Here is a 17,387-nt window from a genome sequence, read left to right as displayed (position 1 = left end):
GGCGGTTTCTGCGTTGGGCTTTGTTGATCGTCTGGCTGCGCGCGCGCGCTTGTTCCCCCTTTGGGCGTGATGACGTAGTGACGTCATTCTTTTTGGATGGATTGATTTGGGAACACGGCATCACGCGCGCATTGGCTGCTGCCGCCTTCTCCTTCGGGAGGAGAGCGAGAGAGGGAGAGAGCGTGTCCTCGCTTGGACCCGGGTTGGGTCGTCGTCGCCGTCGTCGTCGTCACTCCCGTCGCTTGCGGCTCTCATATACTTCAAAGCTTGAAGAGATCGTCACCTGCCCTCACATCCTCCTGGACGATCAGATCTTGCCTCCTCTTCCTTCTCAACAGTCGTACCGTTTCATACTAGGACCCGTACGCAAACAAATACAAGCACGCACACACAAGGTCGAACAAGCTCCGCATATAATACATCAGGCAACCCATAAACAACCACACTCTCCACCATGTCCCACTACGGCAACAACAACGATGATGCCATGTCGAGGACTACCTCGATCTCGAGGCGACAGGGTTCGACCATGTCGAAGAACCAGTCTTTGGTGAGTCTCAATTCCGGCAGCTATGTTCGATTCAGCCCGTTCTGAGGGTGACGACGAGAAGGACGTCGAGAAGGACGTGAGGCTGGACAAGGACTGACGATCGGTGACTCTCTATCCATAATAGATTAAGAAGAACACTGCTCCTCACGAGCTCAAGCCGTCAGACATCTTGATCGACCGATTCACTGCCTGGAAGAACATTGTCAAGATGCTCATCTGTACGTTCATTGACCGGCCGTGGGTCAGCCCAGATTGGGCTGCCCGCGCGATTACCGCTTTGGGACATGTGTATTGACATGTCCACTTTCGCGAAACAGCCTACTTTGAGGGTGTCGCCGACATCGAGGCCAACACCTCCAAGGAGTTGACCAAGTTGGGAGCCGTCATTCAGGTCCCTTTCAGGCATGGAAACCAGTTCTTGGGTGAAGGTGGTGTTCAGGTAAGCATGACGCGTCTGCTCATTTCCCCACACGCTTTCCCCGCGGCTGACACGAGCAAGCCATCTTTTCTGTCTAATTGCAGGACGTCTTCTACACCATCCGTGACAAGACCCGCGTCATCGCCGAGTCCCACTCGTCCCTCGCCCGAACCATCGACTCGTCGATCGTTCAGCACCTCCAGAAGCTCCGAACCGAGATCAAGGCTCACATCAAGAACGTCCAGAACGACACTGGCAAGCTCGCTGCCGGTGTCGCCAAGGAGAGGGAGATGTCCACCAAGGCCATCGCCGACTTGGCCAGGGCCATCGGTGCCGTTACCAACACCCCCATGAGCGTCTCTTCCAAGGAGGACCCGTTCGCCGTCAACTTGGCCGTCCACAGGCAGCTCCAGAAGCAGGTCAGTACTGATGTATCGGATGATCCTTCGCTTTCACCGTCTAATAAATCCATATTTTCTTGCACTCGCAGGTCAACGAGGAGAACGCCTTGCAAAAGTCGGTCATCATCATGCAGCAAAACTCTGCTCACTTCGAGGAGGGTATCGTCCGATCGATCCAGTCGGCTTGGCAGACTTTCGACGAGTGGCAGTCTAGGATGTCCACCTCGGTCCAGGAGACTTGGAGGCACATGGGTGTCACCATGGCTCAGGTCGTTCCCGAACGAGAGTGGGTCTCGTTCGCCGCCCGAAGCGACCACTTGTTGGACCCCGAGACTCCTTTGAGGAACCCCGACGTGAGTACAGGAGCGGCAGATGGAGCTTGCGAGGAATAAGCCTGACATCGCAAACCCCCCTCTTGTGCAGATGATCGACTACCCCGGCAAGAACGACCCTTCGGTTCAGCCCGTACACGTCGGTCTGCTCGAGCGCAAGAAGCGATTCACCAAGTCGTACAAGGAGGGTTACTACGTCCTCACCCCCTCGGGTTACTTGCACGAGTACGCCTCGTCTGACCCCTCGCACGCCACCCACCCCGTCTGGTCGCTCTTCTTGCCTGCCTGTACCCTCGGACCTCCCTCTTCCCCCAACACTACCCAGTCGCACAAGTTCCACATCGAGGGACGAAAGGACGGTACTTCAGCTTACGGCAAGACTCCCAGTCACACCGGAAGCTTGTTCAAGATGGGCAAGAGCGAGACTGCCTACACTTTCAGGGCCAGGAGCCACGACGAGATGATGGAATGGTGGAACGACGTCAGGATGTTGGTCGCCAGGTACTTGGTCGCCAGCGAGCAGATGGAGAGGGACGGTCCCGTCGCCCAAGCCGTCCGAACCGTCGGGTGAGCAGGCTTTGTTGGCTGAATTTGTCGCCGTCAGGACAGAAACTGATCTTGTTGCGTTTTTCGTGCAGATACCGATCGGAGGACGAGGAAGACGAGGAGGAGGAAGACGATGATGGTTCGTCGGTCGAAGAGGAGGACGAGGAGGAGCACTTCGAGGAGCACCACCACCAGCAGGGTTCTGCCTTGGGCTCCAACTCGAACGCCGCTCTTGACCTCGCTCCCGCTTACACTCAGCCGGCCGCCGGTTCGGGCGTCCAGACCGGATCCAACGGTTACGCTGTGAGTGGTCCAGTCAAAGCAGTTTTCCAATCGACGCTCGGATTGCTGACTTGACACATGCCCGTGGTATATAGCTGGAGAAAAAGCTCGACGACGGCAAGGCCGGTTCCATCATCCCTGACGGAGGTTCCGCCGCCGGTTTGAGCCGACGTGAGGAGAAGGCTCCTCTGCGAGACTCTGCCAACGAGAGCACCGTCTCCCAGTCGACGACCACTGGCAAGCACGCCACCAACAACATCGTGCTCGGCGCTCCCAAGACCGAGGGTATGGGTGAGGCCGCCACCTCGGATGTCAACGTCCACTCTACCAACGGCGGAGAGACCGTGACCCAGGCACCCGCTAGCGAGCAGGCTCATGGCACAGGTGAGGCTACTTCCGCGACTGCTGTTGAACACTCGGCCGAATCTTCGACGGACGGCCTCGTCCAGCCCGCACCTGTTAGCGAGACGGACGACATCGAGGGCAGAAAGGAGGAGAAGAGCAAATTTACCGAGACTTTCGCCTGATCGGTAGGGGCGTTCTTCCCGGCGTCCACTACGAGAAGAGGTGAATACCGCGGGTGTTGCCGTCATCTGTTCTGCACGCTCCAGGATCGACATGGGTCTTCAGTTCCCTTGCTCCGAAAACGGGCAAGGTTACGATTCAAACAATGCTACTTCATTTCGCGATCGACGGTCGACGAATAAACAAATCGATTACATGTGAACATTTCGCTGACCTACCATCTCCTGCACCTCTATCGCAGAGACCACCGCTGACGAATCCGAGGACCGAGAAGAGCGAGAGAAGTAGGAGGCACCTTAGGCCTCACTGCTGAAGGATCACCGACTTGAGGTGTCAATCATATTGTTCCGTCATCCTTGTGTCCGTGTGTGTTCATCTCGAATCGTTTGTGCAGATTGTTGCGTTCTACTTGAAAATGTGAATTTATAATGTTCTTCAGTTAGTGTGCGGATTTGAGCTTGAGAACATATTGTTGTGTTGTTGAAGGCGCTCAGGACCGGTGGGCTTATCAGCAACTCGGCCAAGCCCGACAAAGCCCGAAGCCGAAGTCGCAGCGGTTGGACGTCGTCCATTCCCGGATCGTCGTTGTCGTCGGCCCAACTCTATGTCTAGGCTATTTAATCACAATCGGCGGGGCGGGATAACTGTCTGGCATGTCTGGCTAGTGGTGGTAACTCTTGACGGATGAGCTCCTTCCTTATCGGGAATGCGATTATCGCGGGTTACGAATCACCTGATGACCCGGGCACAGTGTTTACCTCGGTCATGATCGGTTGTGGCATGGCGTCATCTCCTTTGACTATCCTACGCCTACCTTCCGTGTGTCGCCTCTCACCCATTCCGCTGCATCATGATGAATCGAGGTCATCGGTGATGGATATCGTTGGCTGCTCCTGACTGCCGACAATCGTTCTTGAACGCCCGTGCGCAGTATCAACGGGGCAAAACCCCATCAACTCCCGTCATTTCCATTGTTCTCCTCCCTGATCGCCGAACCGCGAATCCTCTCTCTCCCCCGGTACTCGTCCCTCCCTTTGATCATCAACTCCCCCGGCACACGTTCCTCCTCGTTATCGGTCCACGCCTCACAGTACCAGCAGAGACATATACAACACGTCAATCACCTCGTACTAGTCTGAACAAACGACCAACTGCAACTCGGTTTCGACTTCAACATAATTATAACTATCAGTAATCAGTGACATATCCCGCCAACATGCCTCTCCCACAACGCCGTGCCCGGGCTCGACCCACCTTCCATGGCAGCCCGATCGCTTCTAGCGGATCCACCTCTCCAGCGTCGAGCTCGAGCTTGAAAGCGACCACCGCTATCGCCACCGCCACCCGTCCTAGCACAGGCATGACCGTAACGACGGGGCTCAAACCGGGACATCTCGTTCCGAGAAAGACGACCTTGGACTTTGTCGCCTCTTCCCTTGCCGACCTTGATGATCGGTCGAGCGTCTTGGAAGGGGATATCGAGCAGGATGGAAGCACCTTGCATCCAGGACCGGATGATCATGACGAGCAGGCGGTGGAGGGGAAGAACAAGGTCGTGACCCGGCGTCCTATCGGTTTGGGAGAGCTCATCGCGTCGTATCGAGGTCAAGGTCGACCTCCAAGAGGTGAGCTCGTTCGACGAGGGCGTGACTTCGTATGCCTCGACTGACATCACGATTACTGTGTTTCCGTCTTGTTTCAGGACCTATCGCTCAACAAATGGGATTTGACGTCGTCCCCAATCCCACTCAGCATGTCCTCGTTCCGGAAGATGGACCCCCAATGACCCAATCATCACACCCACTCAGACCACCGAGCGGCCACCTGATCGGCGGGAAAGACGAGCACATGCTGGAACCCAGTCCCACATCACCCGGCTCTCTTCCCGGCTTATCACGTTCAGGGGAGACCGCGTCGACAGTCTCTCCTAGAGCGTATGATTTCCCGCCTATCCCTCTCGACTCGCAGCCCAAGGACGACGACGATGACTCTGACGATTGGGATCTCGTCCACTTGGACCCAGACGCCTGGGTGGGAATCGAGACGTCTCAACATCATCAACCAGGATCCCGAGGAGGATCCACCGGGGACGATTCGGAGGACGAGTTGATCTTTCTCGACGAGGAGAGTTTGGCAGCCATGCGCGAGGAGGAGGTCAGGAGGAAGAAGAAGGCTGGCGAAGGTGGTCGGATGCAAAGCAAACGAGAGAAGCTGGATTATGCAGCGGCTGTGCTTAAAGGTTGACTCTAGAATCCGGTCCGGTGGCTCAGATTGCAGTTGTATTTGTAAGTCGGGATGGGGTTGCCGTGTGTCGTATCACTAGGCTTGTTTGCATATAGTCTTCAATGCCTTGTCCGTAGAAGCATGTTGTAATTCGTAGAAAGCAAGCATAAACATCATCGTTGCACTGGTCCTGACTTGAAACATGTCCACAGTATATGTCGTTGAAAATCACGGGAAGTTATGGTGTGTACCATAATGCTGGAAAGAGACTGAGAGAACAGCTCTATGGTCAGCACACCAACTGCCGGCTTTGATTCAAGCATCAGAGATGGCCTGCAAAGCGTGGCCTTTGTGGTTCGTTTGCATAATTGTCGTAGTATCGTAAGAATCTAGGGTTACAGGTGACGAGCATCTGTCGTACTGGCGCGACAAAGAGAGAGAAGATGGCATGTTGCGGATGGCGTGTTGTAAAAATGCTGATGGTGGAAAGGTCTATACGATGCGTCACAGTGCCGTTGTCATGGAAGCAGGAAAGCCGGTGTCTATTCCGCAGCAACAGCGAGGCCGAACCTCTCGCCAGAGACATCTTGGTCCTGGATGAACTGGAGTAACATTTCTGTAGCCTTCTTCCGTCTGAGCCTCCTGAAACCCTTGGCGATCTATGTCTGAACTGTATCAGCATTATTGAATCAATGTCCCATATAGTAGTCCCTAGCGTATGCTTACTTTCGATATCAATGCGCTGCAACTCATTCCTTTGTAAATATCGGTCGACTGATATCGAGCCAGTTTCCAGCAGTAGGGCAGAAAGTCCCGCCAGATTTCCCCGGTCAGACCTTCGAAATCAGGGCCGTCAGGTTTCCTCATCACCTGTCCAGCACAGACAAAGCTTACCTTTGGCGAGGATTGGCGCAAGTTCCATACAGAGCTTCTCGACCGCTGACCAATCCACCTCCCGGTCGTTCACCGGTTTCACCTCAACAACATGGGTGGGAGCAGAATCTGCGCGGATTCGGACGAAACAACGGGAACAGATCGTCTGTCCGTCTGGGTCGCAGTACCCGGTGGTGGCCGCAACCGGATTCCACGCTCCTGCAAGATTGCATAGCTGAATGCAACGGACGCAAGTCACGCGCACTTCCTCTTTTGGAGCGGCGATCATCGCTTCGACATTGATGATGTCGGTTCCCGATTCTAGCTTTAACTGAACTTCCTGCCAAACCTTGGCGCGCTGTTGCTTGCACTTGCCGCAGACCCCTAGGTGTAACTCTAGTGGGTCGGCGTAAGGGGCGCTCATGGGAAAGTAACCTCTCAGGCAGCCAGAAACCTCGCAGCGACTGAATGTACGCAAGGCGGCCAAAGCGTGGGGACTGAGATGCGACCGAGGATCGTTCTTGTTTTCGGCCAAAAAGTTTTCCGTCTCGCTGTGACTCCTCCATCCGTCCAGCAGGACCCCGGCGAAGCCTGAAATCGATGACATCAATGAACGTCAGGCAAGGTCGACCGAATCGATCGGTATACACTCACGGGGTGTGTTTCCCATGTAGTCTACGAGTAGCATCCAAATCTCGAAGTGCAGCGGGCAGAAAGCGGAAAGCTCTTGCTTCGTCGAGCGAGGATCAATGTGCCAAGTCTTGAGAGACAGCCGCGTTTGGTCAGGGTGCCTGTAACGGCAGCAGCCGACAGCGCAACCCTGGGACTGTCCGACTTGATTGACATGCTCTTGACCAAAGTTTTCTGACGGGTCGATGTGCTGCCGGCAGAAGCTTTGAATTTGAGATTCGCTCAGCTCTGCCTTGTCAGCAAAGGCAAAGGCAACCTGTCCGATGTGGAGATCAGTCTACGCTATCATTTTTCGAGATCAACCAGGGTATGATATTGTACTGACCCTTTTGTCTCCGATAAAGGCAAGATTCAAGGGGGGTAAAGGGGATTCGGATAGAAGCGCTTCTATAATGCGGTCCGAAATCGCTTGCCCTGCCGTGCTCTTCGAGCCTTTTTTGTGATTGGACTTCGGTTGAAATCGGTAAAAGTTGTTCCTGTTGGTGAACTCGGATATTTCGAGATAGACGCCATGCTGAGAGGCAAGATAGAGGTTGAACGACGTGTAATCGATACTGTCAATTACGTCCGAATCTGAAGTGTTCATGAATTAGCAAACAAATCGCCGGAGTCCTTAGTCGACGGCACGCACCGAGATCAGCCTTGGCTTTGGCAATCAGCACCTCCTGTTCGGTATCGTTCAATCCTTCGAATCCTTGAAGACGAAAGACTTTACTATCATGATAAGCCCAGTCCATCGAAAGGGCTCCGATATCAAAGGCCATGGGAAACCTATGGTGATCGACCTCGGACTCCATCGATCGATCAGCTAGCCATTGGTATGACATCCATTTCCCAGCGACCGTCCTGCTATTGGAAGACGGTGGAACTTCTTGCTCGTTGGCAAGATCGGTCAGATACTCCTCAGGAAAGTCTGAGAGGGTAAGGGCGCGTTCGCCGGATAGCCACTCCTCCTCGTGACTAAAGAAGAAGTCACGCGTCCAGCTTCCATCGTGCAGGCCTGGGTCCGCCGCTAAAGCATGGTCAATGGTCGCCATAAGGAGAGAGGCTGGATACGGAACACGACCGTGATTGTAGTCTCTAGCGATGCGGGCTATAAGTTGAAAAGACGTGATCAGGCGATCGGACGATAATTGATGGAGAGGGATGTATTCCCTGAGACCATGCTCGAATGGCGGATCAGCTGGCAGTCGCTTCTATCGACTTGGCTCATTTATACGCACTCCTTGCGAAGTGCCGAACTCATTTCGGAAATGCTCCGTCCAACTGATGTTTCCTGGTGCCTAGCTTTGAGATATGTCAACGTGGTGCATGTGATCGTGGTATCGAGAGCCAACGAAACGGAAACCTCTAACTGATTTAAAAGCTAAATACAACTAGCAATTTAGCAACTAGCAAATGTCATCGATGAGACTCTGACCGGCTGACCGGCGAGAACGAGGCCTTTTCCATCGGGCGATCAAATTTCGGGCAAGGGTTAGTAGTCGAGACCGGGTGGATCGGTGGATCGCATTCGATGCGACAGGCAACAGTAGATTTCGGGCGTCCGAACAGTGGGTCGGGTTACCTGAAACACGTAGGGGCGTGGTGGTGACGTCATTGGCCGGGGGCGAGATCATGCCGTATACTATCAGCCGTCGACCTTGGGTACGAGAAGGTGGTATTGAGCCGACTTGAACACTATGCTGCTCGCAATAGAGTAGTAGGTGGTGATTTGATGACTAGTTCAATCCATGTATATTTAAAAACGACAGAAAATAGCTCTTTGGCTCATGATAGGAAACAGCATTGGAGTGCACGCTGGTGCTTCTCTGAAAGACGTGAAAATCGGAGAGACCGAGAGACCAGATGATTGGAGATTCGAGGAGTGACTGAGCTGGACAGCAAGGGATAAGTGATGGAACCTGGACGGCGATGGCGATGCGCTGCGTCTCGGCTCCTGACACTCTCTAGCGCTACTTCTTGGCCTTCTCCTCCGAGGTTTGACGTTCGAGCCCCTTCTTGTAAGCAGGCCTGAATGAACGTACAGACGCAAACTCAGCATCCAGTTTTCCAGACGAACCGATTCTCGGTGGTCTACACTTACCTCGCCTCGACCGCCTTCAACCAGGCCCTGGTCTTCTCACCGATAGTGGCCTTGACTCGGTCGGGTTGAGAGATGCAGGCGTGAATGGGGTACAGCATCATGTACTGCAGACGTCGCAGTGGAAGGGGGAGGGATATTAGAAGCAACTACCGTTTGAGTACGTCGTAATCACTCACGTCGGCGAGCGAAGGTTCATCCTTGCCTCCGAACCATTGAGTCGCACTCTTCGCAAGTCCCGCTTCGACCTTTCATGAGGAGGGGGTCAACAAGATATAGGACGGTGTACTGCCATCCGGAAAGACTTACAAAGTCAAAGTGTTTCTGAAATATTCAAAGAGTCAGCATCTCGATTCATCATCCTCGCTCGTTCCCAACTAAACACTCACCTGGATCTCAATATCGAGGTACTTGTCCTGTAAAAGGAGGCCGAATTGGCATCAGCTCTCGTGTCTTCCCCCTTGTGCATGCTCATCTACAAGGCTCACATGAATCCCGCCAACGAACGCAGTGCTGATGGTCTTGGCGTAGAATGGGGTCACACTGGCGGCTTGCTGAAGGACCTGATTTGGGTAACAAAGATGGTTAGCATTCGGGATGGACAGATCACTCACTCCGATATACGTACTCGGCTCATCTGAAGGAACAACATGAAGCTTCCTTCGGCGTAGTGAGACCAGAAAGTGTCCTCGTCGTCGAACGGGGCCGGGGAAGTTTGTTGCGACTGGACGAACTTGGCTGTGTGAACATGTCCGTGAACATGTTATTATCGCTGAGCGAAAGAGTGCGCCGTAGAGACATAACGAACTGAGGATAAAGGCACTCTCGCTGTAACACCAACAACACAAGAGCGTTTGGATTAGCATGCGGACCGATAGCTGGGAGCTGTTTCGAAGTCCTCACTCACCTCAAGGTCTTGCCATCGACAACGGCAATGGGGCTCTACATCACGCCGTTATAACGATCCATCAGCCTGCTGATTGACAGACACGACACGATCATCATCACGGTCAAGCAGACGAGCTTACCTTGCCGAGAGGGTGGATAGCCTTGAGGTCAGGAGGAGCCTTGAAGTCGGAGGTACGTTGCCAGACCTTGACCTTGTAGTCGAGACCGAGCTCCTACGAGGTCCCGAGGCATTCAGTTGAAGATCGTCACCAGATTGACGGCTTTGGAAACTCACTTCGAGAGCCCAGACTGATAGCGGCAGACAACGAGCAAGTGATCAACGATTGGTCGTGTGAATAAAGGCCGGCAGACTGGGCCTGGCTGGGTAAGGAAACGATCGAGGCAACACTCACACAAACGCTCGGACCTGGACTTGTTGAGGTGGTGGATCAGGATATCGGCGGGCATCGTGGTGTTTGTGGGTCTTTGAGGTGGTGTGATGTAGCGATCGTAGTGAGAAGGTATAGGTTATGCGAGATGGACTATCGAGTCTTGACTCTATCGAGAAACAAGTTGTTTGTCGATGCAAGCTGAAGGATGCTTTGAGCTATACAGCTACGAGTGTATTTGAGGTGTGCCGGGCAGAGCGAGACACAACGACGTGAGCGAGAGTGCGATGCGAGTTGCCGGGGGCACGCACATTCCAGCTTTCCTCGCACCTCACTCCGGTTATCGTGATGCCAGCATGCCCACGAGTCGTTTTTTGCGCTAAATTCCGGGGGCTCGGGCGTGTCAAAGCTTCCGATTCACCCGAATCGGCGATCGAAAAGGCTCCGCGAGAAGGCAACAAGACTGGAGCCCGGAAGAGAGGGGTGAGTGGCGCAGCGTTTCACCCCTCTTTCGCCTTGGCGCCGACTGGATCGAAATGTGGTGGATATGACGACCGATTCGAAGGTCCGTGCGTCGTCGGAAGCGCAGATCGGTCGTCGGTTGTCGACAACAACAAAATTTGTGCGTCGGGGAGTTTTATCCCTGCACAGCACTCGCTTAGAACTGAACCCCCTTTGAAGGGTGTGTGATTCTCGGACAATCGCTTGTCCCCGGGTTCAGGTCCTTTGAAACGCAGGCGAGATCAAGATGTATTCTGGCAAGCGCCCGGTCGTCTTCCATTCCTCTTATGATGCTGCCAACCACCGAACCGAGTGAGACAACCCGTCGTCGAGTTTCAGCCTTTTCTATTTGCAAGCCCGTTTTGGGTGGCGCCAGACTAATGAGATCCACCTTGGCCCTGACAATCATTTCGGCAAGTGAGGTCGCGGGGGTTAATATGGCATCCACCTCTCTTTCCACGCCTAAATTCATCATAAATGCCACCCACGCCGATCTCTCGATTTTGATGAACAGTGCTCGCTTCGATAACCGTGCTGTGCTGATCGATTTTTCGATCTTTGCTGACGCCAACCTATCTGAAACCTGGATCGGGGAGCAGACGGTAGAGGATGCAGAGGGGCATGAGATCGCTGTGCATGGAAAGAAGACTGACGCTCGTCCTGCCCTTTCTGCCGGAAAATACACAGGACGTGATGGAGCCGGTATCCACCTTGCCTGTCCGTCTGCCTGCACACGGGCAGAGGAAGCGATCTTGCAAGCAAGAGCGGGGGGGATCGCGTATATAATGCCAGGGTGTCAAATCTGAGCTGAGCGCTGAGCTTCCTGCCTCTGGATCTCGAAGATACGTCTTTCCACACGTACCCACCAAATTCATCAAAAAAGGAGCATACTACGAGCTTCTTGATCGTCATCGACCAGCAATTCCAGCAACAAAAGTACAAGCACAGACCTACTGGATCTTCCATCTTTTCGACATGCACGAACCTATCTACAGACGTCAGATCGAGTCTTTTGTCACTGAAGACGGGGCTTTTCAGCTAGAGAAGGCGCACGAGATCGTGAGCCATCTCTTCCCATGTGTGCCAAAGCATCGAACCTAACGCCAGACTCACCCTGCTCAGACTCAGCCCGAGCCCGTCTTCGCCCGGGTCCACAAGATGGAGATTCCTCAGCCTCAACCGCTCCCCGTTTCGCACCCTATTATCCCCTTTCAGCCAGGAGTAGAATGGTGTCCCGACCTGGTCCCCACCCGGTACTCTTCCTCGCCTGAGACCATTCATGGCCCGGTTACGCCTCAGGACACCCCTCCCATGCACAGGGCCACCGTCGTCCCTCGTATTGCGGGGACAGAGATGGTTCACGTACCCTATGACTTCACTTGTCTTCCGGTGCCGATCCCGATGATCATGTCGGGCAAGAAAGGGTACAAAGGCCCCGCTCCGCCTTTGGAAGCGATGATCGTTGTAGACCTGGGTTCTGTCAAGGTAAGATGAGCTAGATATCGGTCTTCCAGAAAGGAATCTCGGCACTGACGGTAGTTCCTGCTTGCCTACCCGCACGCAGTTGACGGACGAGCTCATCGGATGGGGTTATCAAGGAGGCCAACGGTTCTGGAGTACATTGACCGAGTACATCAAAGAGATCGAACATACCTACCAAGGACCTCAAAGCGTGCCGACCAAGTTCCACCTCCGACTGTGTGGCAAGAAGGATTACAAATTTTACGACAATTACGACTTCAGGTTCGGGCTCGTCAATGACTTCCTTCGTGGCCTCAAGGTGGCCGCTGGGATGACTGACGCGGATCATCTCGTCCTGCCTACCATTGAAGGTTGGTTGAGATCTGTCACTCGCAACCGACAGCCACTAAAGCCACTTTACGTTTCTCTCGGCGCCACATAGATATCAGTCGTTGCATGATCGATCGTATCCGTCCCATCGATCGCGTCTACCTCGCCAAGTCAGCCGTGGTTCCGCTCCCTTTCTTCTCGTACCACACTCCGACCGTCCTCCTGGCGACCTTCATGGACGAGTGTTACTACGAAGGTAATCCGGCGATCAACCATGGCCTCGCCGTCTTGAGCGTCGAGAGGTGGATGTCGGCGCTTGATCCGAGATACTCAGCCCCGGTGTCCATGTCCCTGCCTGCGCCTCAGAAGGCCCTGCCGATCACAGGCGAGTCTGCGCCCTTCCCGATCGGAGACTAAACGACCATAACTTACTTGTCACACCAACTTGCAGTCATACACAACTGGCACGATCTCTCCCTGTTGAGGCACTTCAAGGCGACCCCGTGCACCAGCTTTTATCTCCGCGGACAATGTACGCGCCGCGGGCAAGGACACTGTCGCTACCTGCACGGCGAGGTCCAGATGGATCCCGAATTCCTCTGCAGGTATCGAGAGTACATTGCCAGCCAGCCTTGCAAGAGCAACCACAAGTGCAGGAACGAGTGGTGCCTCTACCTCCACGCCAAAAAACAACCCGGTAGGTCACCTCTTGTGCTCTAGTCTCCGGCCTCTTATTAAGCTTCTGTGCCTTTTCTAGCCGGGCACAAGGCGGAACAGCCTTAGATTGTAGTCCAAAAGGTTTCAGGCAGGCTTGAACATTTGCTTGCTGTTTTTCCTCCGCGCATGGCGCTTTTCATAATTTTCGACTTTGCTATCTCGCTGAAAGTACTCGGTCCTGGCTTGTCTTTGTATTGTCATCGTGATGCACAACTATTCTCCGCTCGAATGCATACAAACGAATCTGTCACACGAGCTCCGCGACGTTACGATCATCCCAACACATTGAGCTTCTTCTTCTTGGTCTTCTTGGGCGCTGCTGGCGAAGAAGAGCTCGTGCCGGCAAACTCTCGCCATGTGCTGACCCGCTCGTCTCGTCGCGATTCCCAAGTAGCTTCGTCCTCCTGCTTTCGCTTTCTCTGGTTGATTTCGGCCTCCTTCTTTGCCGCTTCCGCACCTTCGTTGGCATAGGCAATCTTTTGGGCGCTGTTTGCGCAGGAAGGATGATTGTCAGATCTGCGGAAAAAAAGGCGTTTCGTTGGATAGCTATAACACGTACCGTCGCTTGAGAAGTTCCTCTTCGACAAACACCTCGCGGGCCTTCTTCTTGACCTGCATATCGAGAGGAGGATCCAGCGCTGTCAACCGAGGATCGTCATCCGGAACCTCCGACGTGTTGGTGCCCGGAGGAAAGAGTCTGAGATAGTGATCCGTAAGTTCATGGGATTCTGACGCAACAGCTCGGCAGACCCACTCACGGTTTCAAGACTTGGACCCTGGCATGTCGCATAACGGCATCCACCTCGTCCCTCTTGTCCTTATCCCCCAACATTGCTTCAGCCTGGGAGAGACCGCAAAGTAATCGGAATATAAGCATGAAGTTCGGACATCTCGGTAGGGTCTAGGTTGTTCTGGACAGGCTGAGCCTTTCATATGCTGCCGTCACTGGTAGTCCCACGAGGCCGGACCAGCCGGAGAGCAGGGTCAGAAAAGGAGGACCACAACGATGGCAAGTCGACTTACCTTTTTGAGTTGGTCGAACGCCTGATAAAAAATGAAGGGTAGACCCGTGCGTCAGCCTGCATCCTATAGGTCATTCTGCTAAGAGGTATCCAAACGTACCTCTATTCCCCGAGGATGCTTGAACTTGTCAGGATGGATGAGGAGCGACTTTTTCCTGTATTGCTTCTTGATCTCATTTTCGGTCGCGTTGATACCAAGGTCGAGGATATCGTATGGGCTGAAGCAGGGTGTTTGGAGGGGGAATATTCAGATCAGCTTCTGGCGTATCTCCTCATCACATCTCCTACTTACTTCAACTTGAACGACTTCAAGACCCTTTCCACCTGCACAAGCGTATCATCGCCACCGTATCAGCTCACTAGGTCTCGTGATGTGCCAATATCCACACAGATTGCTCACCTCGAGCTCCTTGATAAAGTCGCTCGCCTCTTGAGCGATGAGTCGCTCGATGTCGACTTCCTTGGTTGCTTTGGCCATGGCGGTGATCTGATCGGGGTATGCGACGAGTTTCACCAAGGCAAATTTGTGGCGGTAGCAGAAGAGTTGTGTGTGAGGTTACTATCGCTCTGATCCTTCAACAAGCAACTACTCTAGCTACTCTGTACTACGTGTAGCCATGAATTAGGTCGAGGGCGATCAAAGGGGTCGTCCTCGCCAGACGGCAGGGACGGAGATCGGCGAAGGGAAGCGCGGAAGCAAAAGTGACCAGCTAGGGGACCTCGGGGGAATGTCTAGTAGAATCATGCTAAGAATCTTTTGCTATTATCGTTACAACCAAATGATGTAGGAACCGGGAATCCAAAGGGACTCTCCTAAGGTATAATAGAGTGGCTAAAAATACACTCGGAAAAAGGGATCAGAAAGAAAGAATGTCCATGATTATCCCGCTCAGGCGACCTGAGGACCGGCCTGCTTGACGGCGTCGGACATGGTGGCCTCGTACTTCTTCAAGGCGGTCTGGAACATGCCGGCCAACTTGCTCTGGGCGTCGTTGTAGGCGTCGGCGTCCTTCCAGACGGGGTTGAGGAGGTCATCAGGAACGCCCTCGACCTTCTTGGGGATGGCGAGGTTGAAGACGGGGTGGGTCTGGTATTCGGCCTTTTTGAGCGCACCGCTGTGGATGGCGTCGATGATGGCACGGGTGTACTTCAAGGGGCATCGTCGTCCGCCGGAAGAGAAGCCTCCCTCGACCCAACCGGTGTTGATCAGGTAGCAGTCGGCACCGGTCTGGGTCATCTTCTCCTCGAGCATGGAAGCGTATCGAGTGGGGTCGAGGACCAAGAAGGGAGCTCCGTAACAGGTCGAGAATACGGGAGAAGGCTCGGTGACACCATCCTCGGTACCGGGGGTCTTGGAGGTGTAACCGGCGATAAAGTGGTAGTTGGCCTGGGCAGGGGTCAACTTGGAGACGGGAGGCAAGACTCCGAAAGCGTCACAACAGAGCATGATGATGTTGTTGGGCTGCTTGTTGGCGATGCAGGGGATCTTGGCGTTGGGGATGTACTCGATAGGGTAGGCGCATCGGGTGTTTTCGGTGATCGAGACGTCGTCGTAGTCGGGGACTCGGTCGGCAGGGTTGTAGACGACATTCTCGAGGATGGCACCGTACTTGATGGCGCCGTGGATCTCGGGCTCCCTCTCGGCGGACAGGTTGATGGTCTTGGCATAACATCCTCCCTCGATGTTGAAGACACCAGTGTCGGACCAGACGTGCTCGTCGTCACCGATCAACAGACGGTTGGGGTCGGCAGACAAGGTGCTGTCGGGGAGGGAAATCGGCAGGGTCAGCTCGATGTGTCAACTCGTCATACCCGACCAGAGGCTTCGCGACTCACGTCTTTCCGGTTCCCGAGAGACCAAAGAACAACGAGACCTCACCCTCCTGTCCATCGGGACCGGGTCGAGCCTGGTTGGCACTCGAGTGCAAAGAGAGCTGACCAAACTTGACGGGCTGCAGGTAGTGCATGACCGAAAAGATTCCCTTCTTCATCTCTCCGGCGTACTCGGTACCGAGGATGACCATCTCGTTTCGCCTAAAGTTGATCGAGACCGAGGTGGTAGAGCTCATACCGGTGGTGAATCGGTTGGCAGGGAATTGACCGGCATTGTAGATGATGAAATCGGGCTCGCCAAAGTTTTCGAGCTCTTCCGGGGAAGGTCGGATCAACATGTTGTGCTGCGTGCGCGCAAGTCGGAGTATACGGTTTCGTCAGCATGAAGCGTCGATCAAGACGGACCGGCTAGACTCACCATGAACAAGGCGTGGTAGGCTCGCGAGGCGATGACTCGGACCTTGATCCTGTACTTGGGGTCCCATCCGGCGAAGCCGTCAAAGACGTAGACGTTGTCTCGGGTGTTCAAGTAGTCGATGGCTCGTTCACGGTTGATCTCGAAGGTGTGCTCGCTGATCGATACATCAAAAGGCGTGAGCACCTTCCGGCTAATTCCGAAATCGCTAATCTCGTTGCCATTAACTCACTCGATAGGAATGTTGACGCTACCCCACCAAACGTTATCCTTGCTACCATCCTCGTAGACGATACGCTTGTCCTTGGGGCTCCTTCCCGTCTTCTTTCCCGAAAAGTTGATCAGGGCACCGGTAGACGAGAGGACGGCGCCTTCGTTCATGATGGCGTCCTCGTACAAGGCGGCGACGGGAGCGTTACGCTTGATGTGGATCTTGTCCATGTCGAAACCGGCCTGGGAGAAGTACTGGATGTCCTTGCCCAGGACTATGAATGAAGCAGGACAGAAGATAGGGGAAGAATGGGTGGATCAGTCACACGACCTCGGCATCGATATCTCATGGTCACACCGTGCACTCACAATCGTTGCCCTCGACATTGTGGTGACCGTGTTGCTTGTTGAACATGATGATGAGGAGTAGCTAGTGGATTGGTAGCAGAGTCGACTTGTCAAGGTAGAGAGAGACCGGGTATAGGTAGAGTTGGAGTGAAGACCGGTAAAGGGCAAGCAGAAGTGTTTGTGTTGGAAGCGAAAGGTCGACATGATCGGGAGGACCTATCCATCCTCGTGACCTATCGGTAGGTTATATATTCCTCTCAGGCCTCTAATCGAAATGCCGGGCTGACGGATGTCCTTGTCTCGATTCGAAATGAAGTTAGGATCTGGATCGCCTGACCCCATGAAGTCCG

The 17,387-nt window shown here is 54.0% G+C and overlaps 7 protein-coding genes across 7 annotated transcripts; 3 read left to right on the top strand and 4 right to left on the bottom strand.

Moving 5' to 3' along the window:
- The first annotated feature begins 225 nt into the window (after nucleotides 1–225).
- Nucleotides 226–3,688, top strand: HD553DRAFT_303243 (cytoplasm protein). Its single transcript, XM_046178847.1, has 9 exons — nucleotides 226–550; nucleotides 675–768; nucleotides 868–989; nucleotides 1,073–1,387; nucleotides 1,459–1,722; nucleotides 1,793–2,268; nucleotides 2,340–2,550; nucleotides 2,625–2,913; nucleotides 3,296–3,688. Exons 1-9 carry the CDS (start codon nucleotides 455–457, stop codon nucleotides 3,340–3,342), a joined length of 1,914 nt encoding a protein of 637 aa, XP_046040377.1. The 5' UTR covers nucleotides 226–454; the 3' UTR covers nucleotides 3,343–3,688.
- Nucleotides 3,689–3,948: 260 nt separating this feature from the next.
- Nucleotides 3,949–5,416, top strand: HD553DRAFT_14509 (uncharacterized protein). Its single transcript, XM_046176697.1, has 2 exons — nucleotides 3,949–4,679; nucleotides 4,757–5,416. Exons 1-2 carry the CDS (start codon nucleotides 4,271–4,273, stop codon nucleotides 5,296–5,298), a joined length of 951 nt encoding a protein of 316 aa, XP_046040376.1. The 5' UTR covers nucleotides 3,949–4,270; the 3' UTR covers nucleotides 5,299–5,416.
- A 73-nt stretch (nucleotides 5,417–5,489) lies between these two features.
- Nucleotides 5,490–7,718, bottom strand: HD553DRAFT_14502 (uncharacterized protein). Its single transcript, XM_046176696.1, has 6 exons — nucleotides 7,472–7,718; nucleotides 7,166–7,413; nucleotides 6,805–7,096; nucleotides 6,172–6,741; nucleotides 6,004–6,113; nucleotides 5,490–5,947 (listed from the first exon to the last, which is right to left on the bottom strand). Exons 1-6 carry the CDS (start codon nucleotides 7,665–7,667, stop codon nucleotides 5,600–5,602), a joined length of 1,764 nt encoding a protein of 587 aa, XP_046040375.1. The 5' UTR covers nucleotides 7,668–7,718; the 3' UTR covers nucleotides 5,490–5,599.
- A 730-nt stretch (nucleotides 7,719–8,448) lies between these two features.
- Nucleotides 8,449–10,491, bottom strand: HD553DRAFT_303235 (uncharacterized protein). Its single transcript, XM_046178846.1, has 12 exons — nucleotides 10,225–10,491; nucleotides 10,107–10,120; nucleotides 9,952–10,044; nucleotides 9,831–9,865; nucleotides 9,732–9,751; nucleotides 9,552–9,661; nucleotides 9,412–9,486; nucleotides 9,313–9,339; nucleotides 9,233–9,247; nucleotides 9,103–9,171; nucleotides 8,927–9,030; nucleotides 8,449–8,853 (listed from the first exon to the last, which is right to left on the bottom strand). The coding sequence occupies exons 1-12, from the start codon at nucleotides 10,277–10,279 to the stop codon at nucleotides 8,796–8,798; spliced, it is 675 nt and encodes a 224-aa protein (XP_046040374.1). The 5' UTR covers nucleotides 10,280–10,491; the 3' UTR covers nucleotides 8,449–8,795.
- A 57-nt stretch (nucleotides 10,492–10,548) lies between these two features.
- Nucleotides 10,549–12,909, top strand: HD553DRAFT_321348 (uncharacterized protein; the record flags this gene model as incomplete). The annotated part of the gene is made up of 7 exons (XM_046181223.1): nucleotides 10,549–10,765; nucleotides 10,938–11,013; nucleotides 11,216–11,418; nucleotides 11,621–11,760; nucleotides 11,824–12,186; nucleotides 12,266–12,533; nucleotides 12,605–12,909. The coding sequence occupies 7 exons, from the start codon at nucleotides 10,549–10,551 to the stop codon at nucleotides 12,907–12,909; spliced, it is 1,572 nt and encodes a 523-aa protein (XP_046040373.1).
- A 395-nt stretch (nucleotides 12,910–13,304) lies between these two features.
- HD553DRAFT_303230 (uncharacterized protein) lies at nucleotides 13,305–14,970 on the bottom strand. Its single transcript, XM_046178845.1, has 7 exons — nucleotides 14,632–14,970; nucleotides 14,524–14,555; nucleotides 14,332–14,449; nucleotides 14,233–14,253; nucleotides 13,968–14,050; nucleotides 13,769–13,906; nucleotides 13,305–13,695 (listed from the first exon to the last, which is right to left on the bottom strand). Exons 1-7 carry the CDS (start codon nucleotides 14,707–14,709, stop codon nucleotides 13,482–13,484), a joined length of 684 nt encoding a protein of 227 aa, XP_046040372.1. The 5' UTR covers nucleotides 14,710–14,970; the 3' UTR covers nucleotides 13,305–13,481.
- On the bottom strand, nucleotides 14,950–17,342 carry HD553DRAFT_279413 (putative phosphoenolpyruvate carboxykinase). Its single transcript, XM_046178087.1, has 5 exons — nucleotides 17,059–17,342; nucleotides 16,712–16,964; nucleotides 16,483–16,636; nucleotides 16,068–16,408; nucleotides 14,950–15,991 (listed from the first exon to the last, which is right to left on the bottom strand). Exons 1-5 carry the CDS (start codon nucleotides 17,102–17,104, stop codon nucleotides 15,121–15,123), a joined length of 1,665 nt encoding a protein of 554 aa, XP_046040371.1. The 5' UTR covers nucleotides 17,105–17,342; the 3' UTR covers nucleotides 14,950–15,120.
- Nucleotides 17,343–17,387: the final 45 nt, after the last annotated feature.

The sequence above is a fragment of the Filobasidium floriforme genome (genome assembly GCF_021052385.1).
Source record: "Filobasidium floriforme strain CBS 6241 chromosome Unknown HD553scaffold_1, whole genome shotgun sequence".
NCBI lineage: Eukaryota > Fungi > Basidiomycota > Tremellomycetes > Filobasidiales > Filobasidiaceae > Filobasidium > Filobasidium floriforme.
Note: the sequence above shows the minus strand (reverse complement) of the source record. Positions and strands in the feature narration are given on the sequence as shown.